General features: G+C 42.1%; 1 protein-coding gene across 5 annotated transcripts in view; it reads right to left on the bottom strand.

Annotated features, from left to right (window-relative positions):
* Positions 1-19,617, bottom strand: part of DPF1 (double PHD fingers 1) — a 117,794-nt gene extending 98,177 nt beyond the window's left edge. For all 5 annotated transcript variants that reach the window (XM_056537626.1, XM_056537622.1, XM_056537625.1 and 2 more), the window contains exon 1: positions 19,467-19,617. In XM_056537626.1, coding sequence (XP_056393601.1) covers positions 19,467-19,564 — 98 coding nt within the window. In that variant the 5' untranslated portion in view covers positions 19,565-19,617. The remainder of the gene's footprint in view (positions 1-19,466) is intronic.
* Positions 19,618-20,040: the final 423 nt, after the last annotated feature.

Genomic DNA, 20,040 nt, shown 5'->3' with positions numbered 1-20,040 from the left:
AGTCTATGGGTATACCATAGCATACATTTAGGTACCTTTTAAACATATCTCACAAGGTACTGCTGTAGTATGGATGTGAACCAGCTCTAAGAAAGGAGCTCTTCTCTCGTACCCAATACCTTTAGACTTGGACTTAGTGTAAGTCCTATACAATTCCCCAGACACAGCAATGTGTTACTGTAAAATTCTGAAGAACCACTACAAACCTTGAGGTGGTGTAAGCAATGCTGAGAATGCGGCTCCAGCACTACATATTCATAGAACAGAAGATAAAACCAGTCCACCTTTATTATTATGCCATTAAAACCATAGTTGTGTATAATAGAGACAAAACCGACACATTTCTGACCCAGCGTGGCCCTTAGTCATGATTGTCTCCCTTTGAACATCACATACACCATAAGGAACACCGAAATGACCAAAGTATGGGATCCAAGATATGGAATGAAAGAATTCAGTATGGGAAAGATAAAATCAGAAAACAAAAAAACGTTATGGATACGAGTCTGATACCAGACTGACCGCTATCGCATCTGTAATGGCCACTACAATTGTCATCCAGCATTCCCAGCAATAGACAACAAAGAAATGGGAGGATCACCCAGGATTAGGGATTTTACAATATTAGGGGCTTTCAAGTATAACTTGAAATTCTGGATATAATTTTCTATAAAAAAGCAGGAATTTGGGTCTGGTTTCTGAGGGGCTGCAGTCTGTGAATTACTAATAGAAATGGCTAAGAATATATCTACGTAGTATAATAAATAGATAATCTCCATATGCCCATGAAGTATTTATATGATTGCAGATTCCTTCCTCTACTTTTACATTTTATTTCCCAAAATCCTCCCCCCCCCCCCCCACCACTCGCCCATGTACTTACTCCCCTTTTCTTTATGCTCCCCCACCCACATATTCCCCCAGACAGCCAACCTGCAGAACAGACAGAAGACTCCGGCGTATCGCTGTGTGGGTGTAAGGGGGGGCAGGGCGCTGACACATTAATACTTGCACACCCTGCTGCATCAAATCCCAATATATATGTATATATTCAGCAGTACAAGTGCATTAACATTTCAAAGGCCCTGGCATCAGGGAGAGAAGCAGCAGATTGACACCTAACCAAAAATACAATTATTTGCAGCAGAGATAAATGTGGGGACAGGTGTATAATAAGGGGCTGCTGAGAAGTGCACCTCTAAGGAACACTGTAAGACAATACGAGAAATTCAAGGAGAGGTCACAGAGAGAAGAGGTTATAAATTATAGGGAGGAGAGCACGGAATAATATTACAGTAGTCGTAGACCTCTGTGGATTTTGTGGATTAGAAGAATAAAAGTAAGAAGGACGATGAGGGTTATATATAATAATTGGAAGAGTTAATGCCGGAGTCATAAAGGAATAATAGCAATTAGAGCCAAGGGGACATATAAGGAATAACACAAGGTCACTGTTATCTAGTCATAGAAAGGAGTTAGACAAATTAAAAGGAAAGATCTTGAAAGGCGCTTCTAAAGAACAAATGGTGCGCCTTATTATACGGAGTTAGGGCGATCGAAGGCGGGGGCACCTGAGAAGTTCAGTGATCCCTCAACTTACAATGGTCTCAACATACAATAGTTTCAACATACAATGGTCTTTTCTGGACCATCGTAAGTTGAAACCAGACTCAACATACAATGTACGGACAGTCCAGATCTGTGGCTGGAAGAACCGACCAATCAAAATGGGAATTCACTGGTAAAACCCCTGTATTACTGAAGCGTATGCACTGACTGGTGTCTGGTAGCGCCCCCTACAGTACAGGGAGGTATTACATGTTCTGTACTCTTTACCTGTACTACTGAAGTGTATGCACTGACTGGTGTCTGGTAGCACCCCCTACAGTACAGGGAGGTATTATATGTTCTGTACTCTTTACCTGTATTACTGAAGTGTATGCACTGACTGGCTGTCTGGTAGCGCCCCCTACAGTACAGGGAGGTATTACATGTTCTGTACTCTTTACCTGTATTACTGAAGTGTATGCACTGACTGGTGTCTGGTAGCGCCCCCTACAGTACAGGGAGGTATTACATGTTCTGTACTCTTTACCTGTACTACTGAAGTGTATGCACTGACTGGTGTCTGGTAGCACCCCCTACAGTACAGGGAGGTATTATATGTTCTGTACTCTTTACCTGTATTACTGAAGTGTATGCACTGACTGGCTGTCTGGTAGCGCCCCCTACAGTACAGGGAGGTATTACATGTTCTGTACTCTTTACCTGTATTACTGAAGTGTATGCACTGACTGGTGTCTGGTAGCGCCACCTACAGTACAGGGAGGTATTACATGTTCTGTACTACTCGTTACCTGTATTACTGAAGTGTATGCACTGACTGCTGTCTGGTAGTGCCCCCTACAGTACAGGGCGGTATTACATGTTCTGTACTCTTTACCTGTACTACTGAAGTGTATGCACTTACTGGTGTCTGGTAGCGCCCCCTACAGTACAGGGAGGTATTACATGTTCTGTACTCTTTACCTGTATTACTGAAGTGTATGCACTGACTGCTGTCTGGTAGTGCCCCCTACAGTACAGGGAGGTATTACATGTTCTGTACTCTTGTCCTGTACTACTGAAGTGTATGCAGTGACTGGTGTCTGGTAGGGCCCCCTACAGTACAGGGAGGTATTACATGTTCTGTACTCTCTACCTGTATTACTGAAGTGTATGGACTGACTGGCTGTCTGGTAGCGCCCCCTACAGTACATGGAGGTATTACATGTTCTGTACTCTTTACCTGTACCAGGGTTAGCTGCTTCTTTGGACACCAGGTGAGGGCGGCTCCATGTTACTTTTTTAGGACATTGTGTACTGTACAGGACCCTGAAGAAGCTCCTGTCCTCTACATAGACGAGTGTTTCCCAAGCAGGGTGGCCCCAGCTGTTGCAAAACTACAACGCCCAGCATGCCCGGACAGCCTTTGGCTGTCCGGGCATGCTGGGAGTTGTAGTTTTGCAACAGCTGGAGGCACCCTGGTTGGGAAACACTGACATAGACAGTGATTTACAGCTCCCAGCAGATCTTTCTTACTTTTATATATAAGGATTTGCTTTATCTGTATTAGTTATCTACTTATTTTTCTTTAATCCTCACTTTTTCCTATTTTTGGATGACATTTTGGGCCTTTAAAACCAATTCCCAGGTTTCCATAGAGTTCTGATCTCAACATACAATGGTTTCAACATACAATGGTCATCCCAGAACCAATTAATATTGTAACTTGAGGGACCACTGTAATAAGCAGCTGTGGAGTAATATATGCAACAATATTAAAAGAAAACGGGTGAAATCAAGGTATAAAACAAAGTTATCTGAAATTCAAATTAAAAAATTTCCAAGAATTTTGTTTTTGCTTTTTTATTTTGAACAAGAAAAAAAAAAAACAATCTTGGTGTTGTCCCCACTGTATATCCCAAAATAATGTTGATTTTGGTGTCGCTCCTATTACGGTATATATCCCAAAATAATGTACTGATCCAGGAGTGATTTACACTTGACTTTATTGGATAACCAGTATAATGTGTTTGCACTCTGAAGAGGGGATCTTTATCAGGTACCAGATGAAGGCCCCACTCTGGCGTCGAAACGTGTTGTGCTGTTTATTCGGTGAAGTCTTTTGTAAAAGATTCTAGCGGACTTCCCCGCATCATTTTGAGATATAGGAGCAGCATACAGGTTTGCTACTGTTTACCTTTCTTGGACTTATGTCTTTAATGGCACCCTAGGGACCTACTGGGATGCTGGCAATGGGCAGGAAAAAACTTAGATAGATACATATATATATATATATATATATATATATACATATATATATATATATATATTAGGGATCGACCGATATCGTTTTTTTAGGGCCGATACCGATAATCGGTGCAGGTTAGGGCCGATAGCCGATAACTTATACCGATATTCCGGTATAAGTTATCGGCTATTTAACCCCCTGCGACACCGCTGCAGATCATTGATTTAAAGCGGGCGCTTTAAATCAATGATCTGCAGTGGCTTTTGCGGGGCCATAGGCTGCCGCCGCCACCCGCTTCTCTCCCCCTACCTGTCAGGGTGGTCCGGGCCATCCATCCCTCCTTCCTTCCTTCCTGTAGTGTCCGGGGGAAGAGTGAACCGGTCCGGGCTGTCCTTCTCCGGCGGTCATCTTCTCCACTCCGGGCAGGCTCCGGCCTAGTACGCTGCATAGATGCCGCTGCGCAGTGACGCCCGTGCGCAGCGACGCACCTGACGTCACGGCGTAGCAGCGTCTATGCAGCGTACTAGGCCGGAGCCTGCCCGGAGTGGAGAAGATGACCCCCGGAGAAGAAGGACAGCCCGGACCGGTTCACTCTTCACCCGGAACGCCCCCGGACACTACAGGAAGGAAGGAAGGATGGCCCGGACCACCCCCATTACGGGTAAGTAAAAATTTTTATTGACTCGGAGGGTGGGGGAGGGGCCCGGCCGGTATAGCGGTATGGGCAAAAATCCATACCGGTATACCGCCCAGCATCACGGTGTGGGGTGCGACGCAGTGCGGTGGGTCGGGGGTGCGGTGCAGCGGGTCGGGGGGGGGGGGGGGGGGAGGTCGCGGTGCAGTGGGGGCGGTGAGGGGGGCGGGGCATTATCGGCTTATCGGCAAGGTAATTGCCGATACCGATAATGCCCAAAATCGTGATTATCGGCCGATAATATTGGCCATACCGATAATCGGTCGATCCCTAATATATATATATATATCTCAACTGGCTCCAGAAAGTTAAACAGATTTGTAAATTACTTCTATTAAAAAATCTTAATCCTTTCAGTACTTATGAGATGCTGAAGTTGAGAAGTGCTCTCTGATGACACCTGTCTTGGGAACTGTCCAGAGTAGAACCAAATCCCCATAGCAAACCTCTTCTACTCTGTGCAGTTTCCGAGACAGGCAGAGATGTCAGCAGAGAACACTGTTGCCAGACAGAAAACAACAACTCCACTTCAGCAGCTGAAAATTATTGGAAGGATTAAGATTTTTTAATAGAAGTAATTTACAAATCTGTTTATATTTCTGGGGCCAGTTTTTTCCTGGAATACCCCTTTAATCCTAGACAGAGCTGTGTCTAGAATTAGCACAACCTAGAAAGATGAGAATACACCTATTTGTTTGTCCTATAACTCACTGGTGATTGAGTTACTATACTCAGAGGGCCCCTGTTGATTTTTTTATAATTTTGTTCGTATGTCATATGAAAATCTGTCTGAATGGTTAAACCATTCACCCCATCAGGTACATTGTGGCCCATGCTGCATCTAGAGGGCATACTCTTTCTATTTGTTATTATGTGTATTGTTATTGTCTTTCTGAAAATGTTAAATGATAAAATCATAAATAAACAGTTATATATATATATATATATATATATATATATATATATATAAAATAAAAAATGAGTCCCTGCATTATTTGAGAAGATAGTGGCCCTCATTTACTATTCTAAACCCGACCTCTTTTGTCGGGTTTTTTTGTCGCATCTTTGTCTGCGCCATGTCGCAGACATCGTGCGCCAGTCTGCGACAGGATGCGACATTTTTTCCCGACGGACCCGATGTGGATTCTCCCAAACCCGAAAAAGGGGCGTAACCCGACATTTCTGAGATTTACCACATATTTATAAAGGTTTCCAACCCGAATTTGTTGAATTGTTGTGAATTTTTTCCCGACAGCTCAGAGGAGTTGGAAACCAAAACCTACAAAACCCACGTGCGACAAACAGGATGCGACATAATAATAAATACCAGGGAAAAAAGCAGTCGGGTAAGAAAGCAACATAGACTTACAACCCGATTTTCTTAGTAAATGAGGGCCAGTGTCTACAGAATGGAACACATTTATAAAAATGAAAAGTCCTTTTATCATGGCAAACATGACAGGACATAATCAATATCAGCACTAAAAGGGGCTGTCTACTTTACAAAACTCCTTAATAGATGGGTTTCCCCTTTCATGACCCCACTCTTTTAGTCACCTTCTAGAGATAGACTAGACGCTATGGCCCTCATTTACTATTGCAAACCCGACATGTTTTGTCAGGTTGTGCGCCAGAATTTGCACCAGAATTGAAAAAAAAACAACTAACTCTCCATTTTGCTAAGAAAACCCGAAAAAGGGGCCTGGTCGCAGTGAAAAGGGGGCGTGTTTCTGACATTTTCACAAAAACCCAACAGATTTACTAAGGTTTCCACAGAAAATGTGATGGATTTGAGCTGAGGAAAACCCTACAGGTCAGAACATGTGTAAAAAAAAAAAAAGCAAAATGTAGGGAAACCTTAGTAAATACCGTGGAAAATAAATTGTAGGGAATTAAAACCCACAAAGAAACCTACACAACACTCTTAGTAAATAAGGGCCAGTGTGTAGTATAACAAAGATAATGGTTTCAGAGGGTGCGAATAATAAGTGGCCTCTTTTCTTGGTGGCCATACACCGTTGGAAGATGTGGCCAACTATCTAATTTTGTAGGGTTGGTGTCAGGAGAGAGACGGTTTGGATAGTTGGTTTTCAATATGTCCGATCCTTTTGATCTCAGGAGAGATTAAAAACCGTCAGAGGTTTCTGGCAGCAGTTTACTCTCTTCTCCCTATTCGGTATACAGGTGAAACTCGAAAAATTGGAATATTGTGCAAAAGTTCAGAAGGAAACTTGAAGTGCTCCAAAATCTCCTGGTAGACAGATGCGTTGACCCTGGACTTAAAGGGGTACTCCGCTGCTCAGCGTTTGGAACAAACTGTTCCAAACGCTGGAGCCGGCCCCGGGACCTTGTGACGTCATAACCCCGCCCTCTCAGACATCACGCCCCGCCCCTCGATGCAAGTGTATGGGAGGGGGCGTGACGGCTGTCACGCCCCCTCCCATAGACTTGCATTGAGGGGCAGGGCATGATGTCATGAGGGGTGGGGCTATGACGTCACGATCTGCCGGCTCCAGCGTTCGGAACAGTTTGTTCCAAACGCTGAGCAGCGGAGTACCCCTTTAATGAAGCACAGTAGACCAACACCAGCAGATGACATGGCTCCCCAAATCACATAATATATTGGGGATTTGGGGTTTTCATGAGCTGTAACCATAATCATCACAATTATGACAAATCATGGCTTGAACTATCTTTCTTTGCATGTACTGAGTCTCTCATATATTAATTTCACCTTTTAAGTTGCATTACTGAAATAAATGAACTTTTGCACGATATTCAAATGTTTTTATTTTCACCTGTATAAGCCGTAACACTAAATATAGAAATCAGGAATAACTACAGACACTGTTACTTAAAGGGGTTATCCAGGATAAAAAAATGTTTTATATATATCAACTGGCTCTAGAAAGTTAAACAGATTTGTAAATGACTTCTATTAAAAAATCTTAATCCTTTCAATAATTATCAGCTGCTGAAGTTGAGTTGTTGTTTTCTGTATGGCAACAGTGCTCTCTGCTGACACATCTGTTGTCTCGGGAACTGCACTGAGTAGAATAGGTTTGCTATGGGGATTTGCTTCTAAACTGGGCGGTTCCCGAGACAGGTGTCATCAGAGAGCACTTAGACAGAAAAGAACAACTGAACTTCAGCAGCTCATAAGTACTGAAAGGATTAAGATTTTTTAATAGAAGTAATTTACAAATCTGTTTAACTTTCTAGAGCCAGTTGATATATATATGTATATATATATATATATATATATATATATATATATATATAAAAAAGTTTTATCCTGGATAACCCCTTTAATTCTATTGTTATTGCATCCAGACATATTTGCAAGACAAGAAAGGGTTAAATTTTGAATTGCAGAAAGTATAAGAGAAATCGGAGGTAATACTATATAATCTGTGCAGACGGTGGCAGATTGTGCGGGGTCTGGAAAGATTAAGACCTTGCCCTATATAGGACAAATGTGTATGTGTTTCTGCAAATGAGCGTAAAGGTTTACAGTTCGGCCTTGTGCACAGAGGAAAATGACAAGGAAAATTTTTTTCTCTGAAATTATGGAGCTGAATTTATCTTTCTGCTGAATTTCTACCCAAATAAATGTCACTGTCACAAATATCTCTGCGGCATCATTCACACTACAGAAATTCTGCAACAGAAAACTATCCAGCAGATATTTATGATTCAGGACCCGCCACATGAAGGAACACGTTCCTTCTTTTGGCATAATTAGGCAACAGACTGCATTGCCGTCTATGGTGACGGCAAAGATCTGCGCAATCCTACCGCCTATGTCTTTTGGCGGCGCCTGCTGCAGACATGATCTCCACCCGGAAGAAAAGCCTTAAAGGGGTACTCCACTGGAAATCTTTTTTTTTTTTTTAAATCAACTGGTGCCAGAAAGTTAAACAGATTTGTAAATTACTTCTATTAAAAAGTCATAATCCTTCCAGTACTTATCAGCTGCTGTATACTATAGAGGAAATTCTTTTCTTTTTGGATTTCTTTTCTATCACGACCACAGTGCTCTCTGCTGACACCTCTGTACATTTTAGGAAATGTCCAGAGCAGCATATGTTTGCTATGGGAATTTTCTCCTGCCCTGGACAGTTCTTAAAATGGACAGAGGAGTCAGCAGAGAGCACTGTGGTCGTGACAGAAAAGAAATCCAAAAAGAAAAGAACTTCCTCTGTAGTATACAGCTGATAATAAGTACTGGAAGGAGTAAGATTTTTTTTAATAGAAGTAATTTACAAATCTGTTTCCCTTTCTGGCATTAGTTGATTATAAAAAGAAAAGTTTTCTACCAGAGTAACCCTTGTCAGATTCTCACAGAACAGACCCTCACTGATAGCAACACAGACTGAAACATGCACAGAGCCTTAGGTCTTCTATTCATCACATTGCTGCAACCATGGGAGGGCGGAAGTAGTCCCCCAGCAGACTTCAGTGATGTCATGCCTGCAGGGAAACACCCACTTTCTCCTGCTGGGAAATTGCACTATGTGAGCAAGAAGAATGGTAAGATACACAACAAGCTCTGAATTTTTTTTTAAGGGCAGGAGGGGTGTTAGAAGTAGTTAGGGAACATAGCCTGTGTTAGTTTTGAACAGTTTATTTGGTGACAAGTACATTTTAACCTTTCTAATATAATTCATAAGAAAATGTTATGTCTTTTTTATAGAAATCATGTCTTATTTAAAAAAAAAACAAAAAAAACAAACGGGGGGGAAAAAAAAAAAAACACTCCATACCATCCAGAACACAATCCTGTTAGGCTGCAGCATCATCTTTGTCCACAGGCCTGGACAAAGTGCACTAAGTGAGGGTGGGACTAGCACTACTCTGTTCTTACTCCTGTCCTATCAGACTGCAGCAGGAAGGAAGGGTTACAAAACAGCCTGCAGTGATTGGATGAAGAGACCCAGCACTTAGAGAGGTAGCTGAGTCATGCAGAGTGAGGGACACGCCCCCTCCAGAGCACAGAATGACAAACCAAGTGAGCAATAGATAGAAGGTATCTGTGAGAAAAATATAGGTCCTAAACACATATAAATTATATGTACATGATCAGGTTTAGGTACTGAGAAACAGATAACTTTTTATAACTTTTTTGGGTGGGATGTGGGAGGTATACTTTAAGTTCAATGGGATTTTTCCTCGCCGATTTTGCCTCAAGAATTGACAATTCTTTGGACGAAATTTGGATCATCATTCGAAATGTATGTGCTGAAATTACTGTGTGTAAACATGGTTGCGAAAATCCTATTGAAATCAATAAGGGGCCATATTTCAGGTGAAATTTATGCTAAATTAGAGGTAAAATAAGCATCAAATTCAATGTGGGGTCTGCCTGAAATAGCTTATTGTGAAAATATCTATTGCCTCCAGCACTATTTTTATTCTGAAGATCCAATTAGTGTATCCATTTACTATGTTTCATTTTATTTCAAAATGACGTTTAGAGCAAATTTCTAGCTCCAAACTAAATTGGAAGAACACATGTACAGAATAGATCAGATCCTGCATTGTACATTGTGGAGGAGATCAGATCCTGTATTGTACAGTGTGGAGGAGATCAGATCCTGTATTGTACAGTGTGGAGGAGATCAGATCCTGTATTGTACATTGTGGAGGAGATCAGATCCTGTATTGTACAGTGTGGAGGAGATCAGATCCTGTATTGTACAGTGTGGAGGAGATCAGATCCTGTATTGTACAGTGTGGAGGAGATCAGATCCTGTATTGTACAGTGTGAAGGAGATCAGATCCTGTATTGTACAGTGTGGAGGAGATCAGATCCTGTATTGTACAGTGTGGAGGAGATCAGATCCTGTATTGTACAGTGTGGAGGAGATCAGATCCTGTATTGTACAGTGTGGAGGAGATCAGATCCTGTATTGTACAGTGTGGAGGAGATCAGATCCTGTATTGTACAGTGTGGAGGAGATCAGATCCTGTATTGTACAGTGTGGAGGAGATCAGATCCTGTATTGTACAGTGTGGAGGAGATCAGATCCTGTAATGTACAGTGTGGGGGAGATGAGATCCTGTATTGTACAGTGTGGAGGAGATCAGATCCTGTATTGTACAGTGTGGAGGAGATCAGATCCTGTATTGTACAGTGTGGAGGAGATCAGATCCTGTATTGTACAGTGTGGAGGAGATCAGATCCTGTATTGTACAGTGTGGAGGAGATCAGATCCAGTATTGTACAGTATGGAGATCAGATCCTGTATTGTACAGTGTGGAGGAGATCAGATCCTGTATTGTACAGTGTGGAGGAGATCAGATCCTGTATTGTACAGTGTAGAGGAGATCAGATCCTGTATTGTACAGTGTAGAGATCAGATCCTGTATTGTACAGTGTGGAGGAGATCAGATCCTGTATTGTACAGTGTAGAGGAGATCAGATCCTGTATTGTACAGTGTAGAGATCAGATCCTGTATTGTACAGTGTGGGGGAGATCAGATCCTGTATTGTACAGTGTGGAGGAGATCAGATCCTGTATTGTACAGTGTGGAGGAGATCAGATCCTGTATTGTACAGTATGGAGATCAGATCCTGTATTGTACAGTGGAGGGGAGATCAGATCCTGTATTGTACAGTGTAGGGGAGATCAGATCCTGTATTGTACAGTGTGGAGGAGATCAGATCCTGTATTGTACAGTGGAGGGGAGATCAGATCCTGTATTGTACAGTGTAGGGGAGATCAGATCCTGTATTGTACAGTGTGGAGGTGATCAGATCCTGTATTGTACAGTGTGGAGGAGATCAGATCCTGTATTGTACAGTGTGGAGGAGATCAGATCCTGTATTGTACAGTGTAGAGATCAGATCCTGTATTGTACAGTGTGGAGGAGATCAGATCCTGTATTGTACAGTGTAGAGGAGATCAGATCCTGTATTGTACAGTGTAGAGATCAGATCCTGTATTGTACAGTGTGGAGGAGATCAGATCCTGTATTGTACAGTGTAGAGGAGATCAGATCCTGTATTGTACAGTGTAGAGATCAGATCCTGTATTGTACAGTGTAGAGATCAGATCCTGTATTGTACAGTGTGGGGGAGATCAGATCCTGTATTGTACAGTGTAGAGATCAGATCCTGTATTGTACAGTGTGGAGGAGATCAGATCTTGTATTGTACAGTGTGGAGGAGATCAGATCCTGTATTATACAGTGTGGAGGAGATCAGATCTTGTATTGTACAGTGTGGAGGAGATCAGATCCTGTATTGTACAGTGTGGAGGAGATCAGATCCTGTATTGTACAGTGTGGAGGAGATCAGATCCTGTATTGTACAGTGTGGAGGAGATCAGATCCTGTATTGTACAGTGTGGAGGAGATCAGATCCTGTATTGTACAGTGTGGAGGAGATCAGATCCTGTATTGTACAGTGTGGAGGAGATCAGATCCTGTATTGTACAGTGTGGAGGAGATCAGATCCTGTATTGTACAGTGTAGAGGAGATCAGATCCTGTATTGTACAGTGTGGAGGAGATCAGATCCTGTATTGTACAGTGTAGAGGAGATCAGATCCTGTATTGTACAGTATGGAGGAGATCAGATCCTGTATTGAACAGTGTGGAGGAGATCAGATCCTGTATTGTACAGTGTGGAGGAGATCAGATCCTGTATTGTACAGTGTGGAGGAGATCAGATCCTGTATTGTACATAGAGGAGATCAGATCCTGTATTGTACAGTGTGGAGGAGATCAGATCCTGTATTGTACAGTGTGGAGGAGATCAGATCCTGTATTGTACAGTGTGGGGGAGATCAGATCCTGTATTGTACAGTGTGGAGGAGATCAGATCCTGTATTGTACAGTATGGAGGAGATCAGATCCTGTATTGTACAGTGTGGAGGAGATCAGATCCTGTATTGTACAGTGTGGGGGAGATCAGATCCTGTATTGTACAGTGTGGAGGAGATCAGATCCTGTATTGTACAGTGTAGAGATCAGATCCTGTATTGTACAGTGTGGAGGAGATCAGATCCTGTATTGTACAGTGTGGAGGAGATCAGATCCTGTATTGTACATAGAGGAGATCAGATCCTGTATTGTACAGTGTGGAGGAGATCAGATCCTGTATTGTACAGTGTGGAGGAGATCAGATCATGTATTGTACAGTGTGGAGGAGATCAGATCCTGTATTGTACAGTGTGGAGGTGATCAGATCATGTATTGTACAGTGTGGAGGAGATCAGATCCTGTATTGTACAGTATGGAGATCAGATCCTGTATTGTACAGTGTGGAGGAGATCAGATCCTGTATCATACAGTGTGGAGGAGATCAGATCCTGTATCGTACAGTGTGGAGGAGATCAGATCCTGTATTGTACAGTGTGGAGGAGATCAGATCCTGTATTGTACAGTGTGGAGGAGATCAGATCCTGTATTGTACAGTGTGGAGGAGATCAGATCCTGTATTGTACAGTGTGGAGGAGATCAGATCCTGTATTGTACAGTGTGGAGGAGATCAGATCCCGTATTGTACAGTGTGGAGGAGATCAGATCCCGTATTGTACAGTGTGGAGGAGATCAGATCCCGTATTGTACAGTGTGGAGGAGATCAGATCCCGTATTGTACAGTGTGGAGGAGATCAGATCCCGTATTGTACAGTGTGGAGGAGATCAGATCCTGTATTGTACAGTGTGGAGGAGATCAGATCCTGTATTGTACAGTGTGGAGGAGATCAGATCCTGTATTGTACAGTGTGGAGGAGATCAGATCCTGTATTGTACAGTGTGGAGGAGATCAGATCCTGTATTGTACAGTGTGGAGGAGATCAGATCCTGTATTGTACAGTGTGGAGGAGATCAGATCCTGTATTGTACAGTGTGGAGGAGATCAGATCCTGTATTGTACAGTGTGGAGGAGATCAGATCCTGTATTGTACAGTGTGGAGGAGATCAGATCCTGTATTGTACAGTGTGGAGGAGATCAGATCCTGTATTGTACAGTGTGGAGGAGATCAGATCCTGTATTGTACAGTGTGGAGGAGATCAGATCCTGTATTGTACAGTGTGGAGGAGATCAGATCCTGTATTGTACAGTGTGGAGGAGATCAGATCCTGTATTGTACAGTGTGGGGGAGATCAGATCCTATATTGTACAGTGTGGAGGAGATCAGATCCTGTATTGTACAGTGTGGAGGAGATCAGATCCTGTATTGTACAGTGTAGAGGTGATCAGATCCTGTATTGTACAGCGTGGAGGAGATCAGATCCTGTATTGTACAGTGCGGAGGAGATCAGATCCTGTATTGTACAGTGTGGAGGAGATCAGATCCTGTATTGTACAGTGCGGAGGAGATCAGATCCTGTATTGTACAGTGCGGAGGAGATCAGATCCTGTATTGTACAGTGTGGAGGAGATCAGATCCTGTATTGTACAGTGTGGAGGAGATCAGATCCTGTATTGTACAGTGTGGAGGAGATCAGATCCTGTATTGTACAGTGTGGAGGAGATCAGATCCTGTATTGTACAGTGTGGAGGAGATCAGATCCCGTATTGTACAGTGTGGAGGAGATCAGATCCTGTATTGTACAGTGTGGAGGAGATCATATATATAATTGTATAGAATGTATGCTTATAATAATAACAGTAATATCCAACCATAACTTCGCTCTATAGCAACAGGGACAGGACCATAAATAAGACATATAGCTTAACAATACTTTACAATCATTTATTTTTAATTGGGCACTTTTACTTGCACATGAACTGGACACTTAGTTGGATGTATTTGTGGATCAAACATAGTAAAGAAATGAACTGATGGATGTTGGTATATGGCATTATATATGTGTACAACGATCCAGAATTTGGGAATACAATGTCCTTGCCTATTGAGTGTGTGCGGTGTAGCAATAGTATACTACTGTTCTGTAGAAACCATCAGCAACTAGTAAACTACTAATACAACAGCCAAGTGGTTTACAGGAGTAGTGCAGTGAAATATAACTTATTCCCTATCTTAAGGATAAGGGATAAGTTATAGATCATGGGGGGTCCGACCGCTGGGACCCCCTGCGATCTCCTGAACGGTGCCAGAAGAGGCTGTTCCGAACCCTGCAGGAAGCTGTTGCCAACATGCCCCCTCCATGTATCTCTATGGGATACATGGAGGGGTTGTGTCGGCCACCGCTCGGTGCAGGGGGTCCAACATCTGGGACCCCACGCGATCTATAACTTATCTCCTATCCTTTGGCTAGGGAATAAGTTATATTTCATTACAGATATCCTTTAACCTATGAATATCTAACACTTGAGTAATAACGCGGTAATAAGCAGGACTTCATGGGCCGTTCAGGGGGAAAAAAATCAATTATCCTTTAGCTAAAAAAAAAATGTAAGCTAATTGTAACAAGTTTAGCCATATAAATGAGCCAACGACGTAGAAATCCTGGTTTGTCACCTACAAAATCGATTGTTCGTACTTGAAGTGCAAGGAAGCTTAAGGGTCTATTCACACGTGCAGTATCCTGCGCACATTTGATGCGCAGGATTTAATGCTGCAGATTCCAATGTAAACTAAACAACTGAACACAGCTTCAAATCCTGCGCATCAAATCTGTGCAGAACACTGTACGTGTGAACAGACCATAAAGGGGTATTCCGGGACATTACCTACAGACCAATTCACAGCAAGGAATCATGAGATACCTAAAGTACTCAATAGAGACACAGAATAAATCAGATCTGTCAACAGCAGCTTGTTGACCATTTCCCGGCAGCAAAAATAACTTTTCTCCTGAACAAAATAAAAAATAAATATGAAAATGTTAACAAAAAAAAACAGACAAAAGATTTTACATATGCAAGATTTTACAATTGGCGACTACACAAATTATCTGAGAATAAATGAGTAAGGCTGGGTTCACACTACGTTTTTCAACTACGGTTCCCGCATACGTTTTCTATCAAAAACCGTATGGGAAAAGAACGGATGGAACAGTATGGGAAAAAGTATACCGTATGCGTTTTTAAACAGTATACTGTTTTTAAAAGTGCATACTGTTCCGTCTGTTTTTATAGAAAAAAAAAACATACATTTTCGAAAATGTTGGGGAGGGGTCTTGGGTGGGGACTTTAGGATGCAAATGCGCATGTGCAAAGTAAAAACGTATACGTTTTTCCCGTATGGAACCGTATACATGTGCGTTTCCCATTGACGTCCATGTTAAAAAAAAACGTATGCGATTGCAGTACGGTTTTTAAACCGGAGACAAAATCGTGGTCAACCACGGTTTTGACTCCGGTTTAAAAACCGTACTGCAACTGCATACATTTTTTTTAAACATGGACATCAATGGGAAACGCACATGTATACGGTTCCATACGGTAAAAACGTATACATTTTTACTTTGCACATGCGCATTTGCATCCTAAAGTCCCCACCCAAGACCCCTCCCATTAAAAATGGACATTTTCAAAAAACTGATGGAACTGTATGCACTTTTAAAAACAGTATACTGTTTAAAAACGCATACGGTTTACTTTTTCCCATACTGTTCCATCCGTTTTTTTTCCCATACGGTTTTTGATAGAAAACATATGCGGGAACCGTAGTTGAAAAACGTAGTGTGAACCCAGCCTAATCTCTATACGCCTCATAGAAGAAGCGACTTTATGGATTAAGCCACGGTGAGTGGTTGTAGGATTAGTGGAGTAAAAATGGACTATATAGTATAGTAAAAATATAGTATACAGTATAGTAAAAATATAAGGGGAGATTTATCAAAACCTGTGTAGAGGAAGAGTAGTGCAGTTACCCATAGCAACCAATCAGATCGCTTCTTTAATTTTTCACAGGCCTCTTTAAAAATGAAAGAAGCGACCTGATTTGTTGCTATGGGCAACTGCACCACTCTTCCTCTACTCCCTTTTTGATAAATCTCCTCCATAGTGAATAGTAATAATATAGGATATTAGTATAGTTAATTATAGAATATTATTATAGTAGAAAAAAGCATATAGTATAGTAAAAATATAGTATTACAGTATAGTAAAACTATACTATGGGGGAGATTTATCAAGACCTGTGCACAGGGATAGTTGACCAGTTGCCCATAGCAACCAATCAGATCGCTTCTTTCATTTTCCAGAGGCCCTTTTAAAAATAAAAGAAGCGATCTGATTGGTTGCTATGGGCAACTGGGCAACTTTTCCTCTGCACAGGTCTTGATAAATCTCCCCAATAGTGAATAGTAATAATATAGGATATTAGTATAGTTAATTATAGAATATTATTATAGTAAAAAAAAAAGCATATAGTATAGTAAAAATATATCATATGATAAAAAAAAATATAGTATAGTAACATATGGTATGGTAAACATCATGTGACCTATGCCAGCTTATATACATGCGGGCACAAGTAACATCTCTCCAACCAAGGTGGCTGTTCAGGCATGCTGGGAGATGTAGTTTTGCAACAGCTGGAGGCACCTCGGTTGGGAAACACTGGTATAGTAAAAAGTATATTAGCATATAAAAATAAAATAAAGTAAAAATATAGGGGGAGATTTATCAAAACCTGTGCAGAGGAAGAGTGGTGCAGTTGCCCATAGCAACCAATCAGATTGCTTCTTTCATTTTCCACAGGCCTCTTTAGAGGCCTGTGGAAAATGAAAGAAGGAATCTGATTGGTTGCTATGGGCAACTGCACCACGCTTCCTCTGCACAGGTTTTGATAAATCTCCCCCATAGTGCTTAGCATAGTAAAAATATAGTATGGTAAAAAAAAAAATGAGTATATAGTATAGTAAATATATAGTATATAGTATAGTACAAATCATCTCACCTGTGTCAGAGTATATATATATATATATATTATATATATATATATATATACACACACACATTGTAAGAAGTAACATCTTTGTACATATAGGCCAGTGTTTCCCAACTCAGGCATCTTCAGCTGTTGCAGAACTACAACTCCGAGCACGTCCGAACAGCCAAAGGCTGTCTGGGCATGCTGGGAGTTGTAGTTTTGCAACAGCTGGAGGGACCTTGTTTGGGAAACCCTGGAATAGGAAAAAGTATATTAGTACAGCTAAAATATAGTTTAGATTATAGTCAAATATATAGTTTATATTATAGTAAAATAAATAGTATATATGGTATTATAAAAATATAGTATATAATTTCGTAAAAATATAGTAAGGTAAAATATATAGTATATAGTATAGTAAAAATATAGTACGGTAAACTATATAGTATATACTATAGTAAAAATATAGTATATAGCAGTGGTCTTCAACCTGCGGACCTCCAGATGTTGCAAAACTACAACTCCCAGCATGCCCGGTCAGCCAACGGCTGTCCGGGCATGCTGAGAGTTGTAGTTTTGCAACAGCTGGAGGGACCTTGGTTGGGAAACCCTGGAATTGGAAAAAGTATATTAGTATAGTTAAAATATAGTTTATATTATAGTAAAATGTATAGTATATAGTATTATAAAAATATAGTATATAATTTTGTAAAAATATAGTACGGTAAGCTAAAATATATAGTAAAAATATAGTATATAGCAGTAGTCCTCAACCTGCGGACCTCCAGATGTTGCAAAACTACAACTCCCAGCATGCCCGGACAGCCGTTGGCTGTCCGGGCATGCTGGGAGTTGTAGTTTTGCAACATCTGGAGGTCCGCAGGTTGGAGACCACTGGTATATAGTATAGTAAAAATATAGTATATAATATAGTAAAAATATAGTATAGTAAAATGTATCTGATCTATGCAAGCTTATCTATAGATGCCAGCACAAGTAACATCTCTGTACATATAGGGGAGTGTTTCCCAACCAAGGTGCCTCCAGCTGTGTCAAAACTGCCTTCGGTTGTCTGGGCATGCTGGGATTTGCAGTTTTGAAACAGCTGGAGGCACCTTGGTTGGGAAACACCGGTATAGGCAAAGCCAATGAATACGCAAAGGCAGAACTAGTTCTGCAGTCGCAGACAGGTCACAGACAGCTTTAGGTATCTGTTTGATATACGGATTGTTGCATTAAAAAAAAGATTGCAGCGCGGCGAAGGCGAAAGCTACGTCTCAATAGATATAGAATACGGTATCGACTGCCATAGTAATTTTGCAGACAATTTTAGTTTACGGTGACTTTTTTTTTTTGCATTGTCAAAAAAAATAAAAATAATAGAATGACACTATATCCAAGTGCAGAGAACATAACACACAAGGGATGCAGAAGTATTCACGCTCTGGGGAACGTAGCGTAAAAAGGCAATTTAGAGACTGTGGAGCTCTGCAAAAAGGGGGGGGGTACCAGTTGGTGCATTCAGAATACTTTCGTAAAAATCTACGACGAGGCAGGATCTGGGAAAGGGGGGGGGGGGATGTCACAGCAGGGATGAAGGAGTCCAGAGCTTGAGCAATGTACAGTCCAGCAGTGAAGGGGTGCACAGTGGACAGTCACATGGAGGGGGGGGGGGTGCAGTCTCTCCAGATGTGCACTAGGGAATTAAGGGCACTAGATAGATGCAGGGTTCCTATAGTGTCTGCTGTCCATTACATACATAGGGGGGCTGACATCTGCACACAGACTGCTGTGCAATCCAGATGCCAGAGCATGTGACCTCTGTATAGAGGCCCCCCTTAATGTATAGTCAGTGCAGAACTGCTGACTAATGGCAGCCAGGTGTCTATGCTACATGTATGTGCAGTGCATAGGGTCCATAGGCACTTGGATTAGATGCACATGTATGATGTATGATGCACTACACATGCAATCATCTCCATAGACATGCACTATGCACTTACACACATATATATACATTATTACCTATACATATATATAGTCTTACATGATAATAGCATTGCCAGTGCAGACACATATTATTAGCCATGCATGCATGCCTGCACTCATACACATAGACACACACATACATGCAAGGACCTGGGCTCCAGCCATGGCCCCCCACACACATATTTACTCACGATTTGAGGGGGTTGTGCAGGGCTGTGTTCATGGTGCTGCTGGGTATTAAGCAGGAACACTGCAGCCCCTCTAATATCACAATACTGTACAATTTCATTCTGCACACAGCAGCCAATCACAGGACAGGAGCTGAGGGAAGCCGGCCGCGGGGCGCGCCGGGAGGTGTAGTTCGGAGCGCGCGTTGGGCTGACGGGCAGGAGCTGGGGAGGGAACTACGAGTCCCAGGGTGCAGCGCGCAAGACAGGTCTGGGAGGCTGAGGAGGGCGCTGATTGGCTGAGAAGGTTAGGGTACTGTAAAGAGGGGGAGGTGGGTGACAAAGAGAGGGGAAAGACAGGAAGGAGGGGGGACGGGAAGGGGTACAGGGAGGGAGAGACTACAAGAATGGAGGAAGGGGGAGTGAGCAGAGGAGGTGTGCTGGGGAGACAGACTGAGGGGAGGGGGATGTCTGGGCGCACAGGTAGCGAATGAGACGGCCATGGTGTGTGAGGGAATGAGGCAGACAGGTGGGGAAGGAATGAGACCGCTGTATAGAGGGGCAGGGACGGGGTACTGAGGGGGTATACAGAGATATA

The sequence above is a fragment of the Hyla sarda genome, chromosome 9, assembly GCF_029499605.1.
Source record: "Hyla sarda isolate aHylSar1 chromosome 9, aHylSar1.hap1, whole genome shotgun sequence".
Lineage (NCBI taxonomy): Eukaryota > Metazoa > Chordata > Amphibia > Anura > Hylidae > Hyla > Hyla sarda.
The sequence above is the reverse complement of the archived record's forward strand: the minus strand, read 5'-3'. Positions and strand labels throughout refer to the sequence as shown.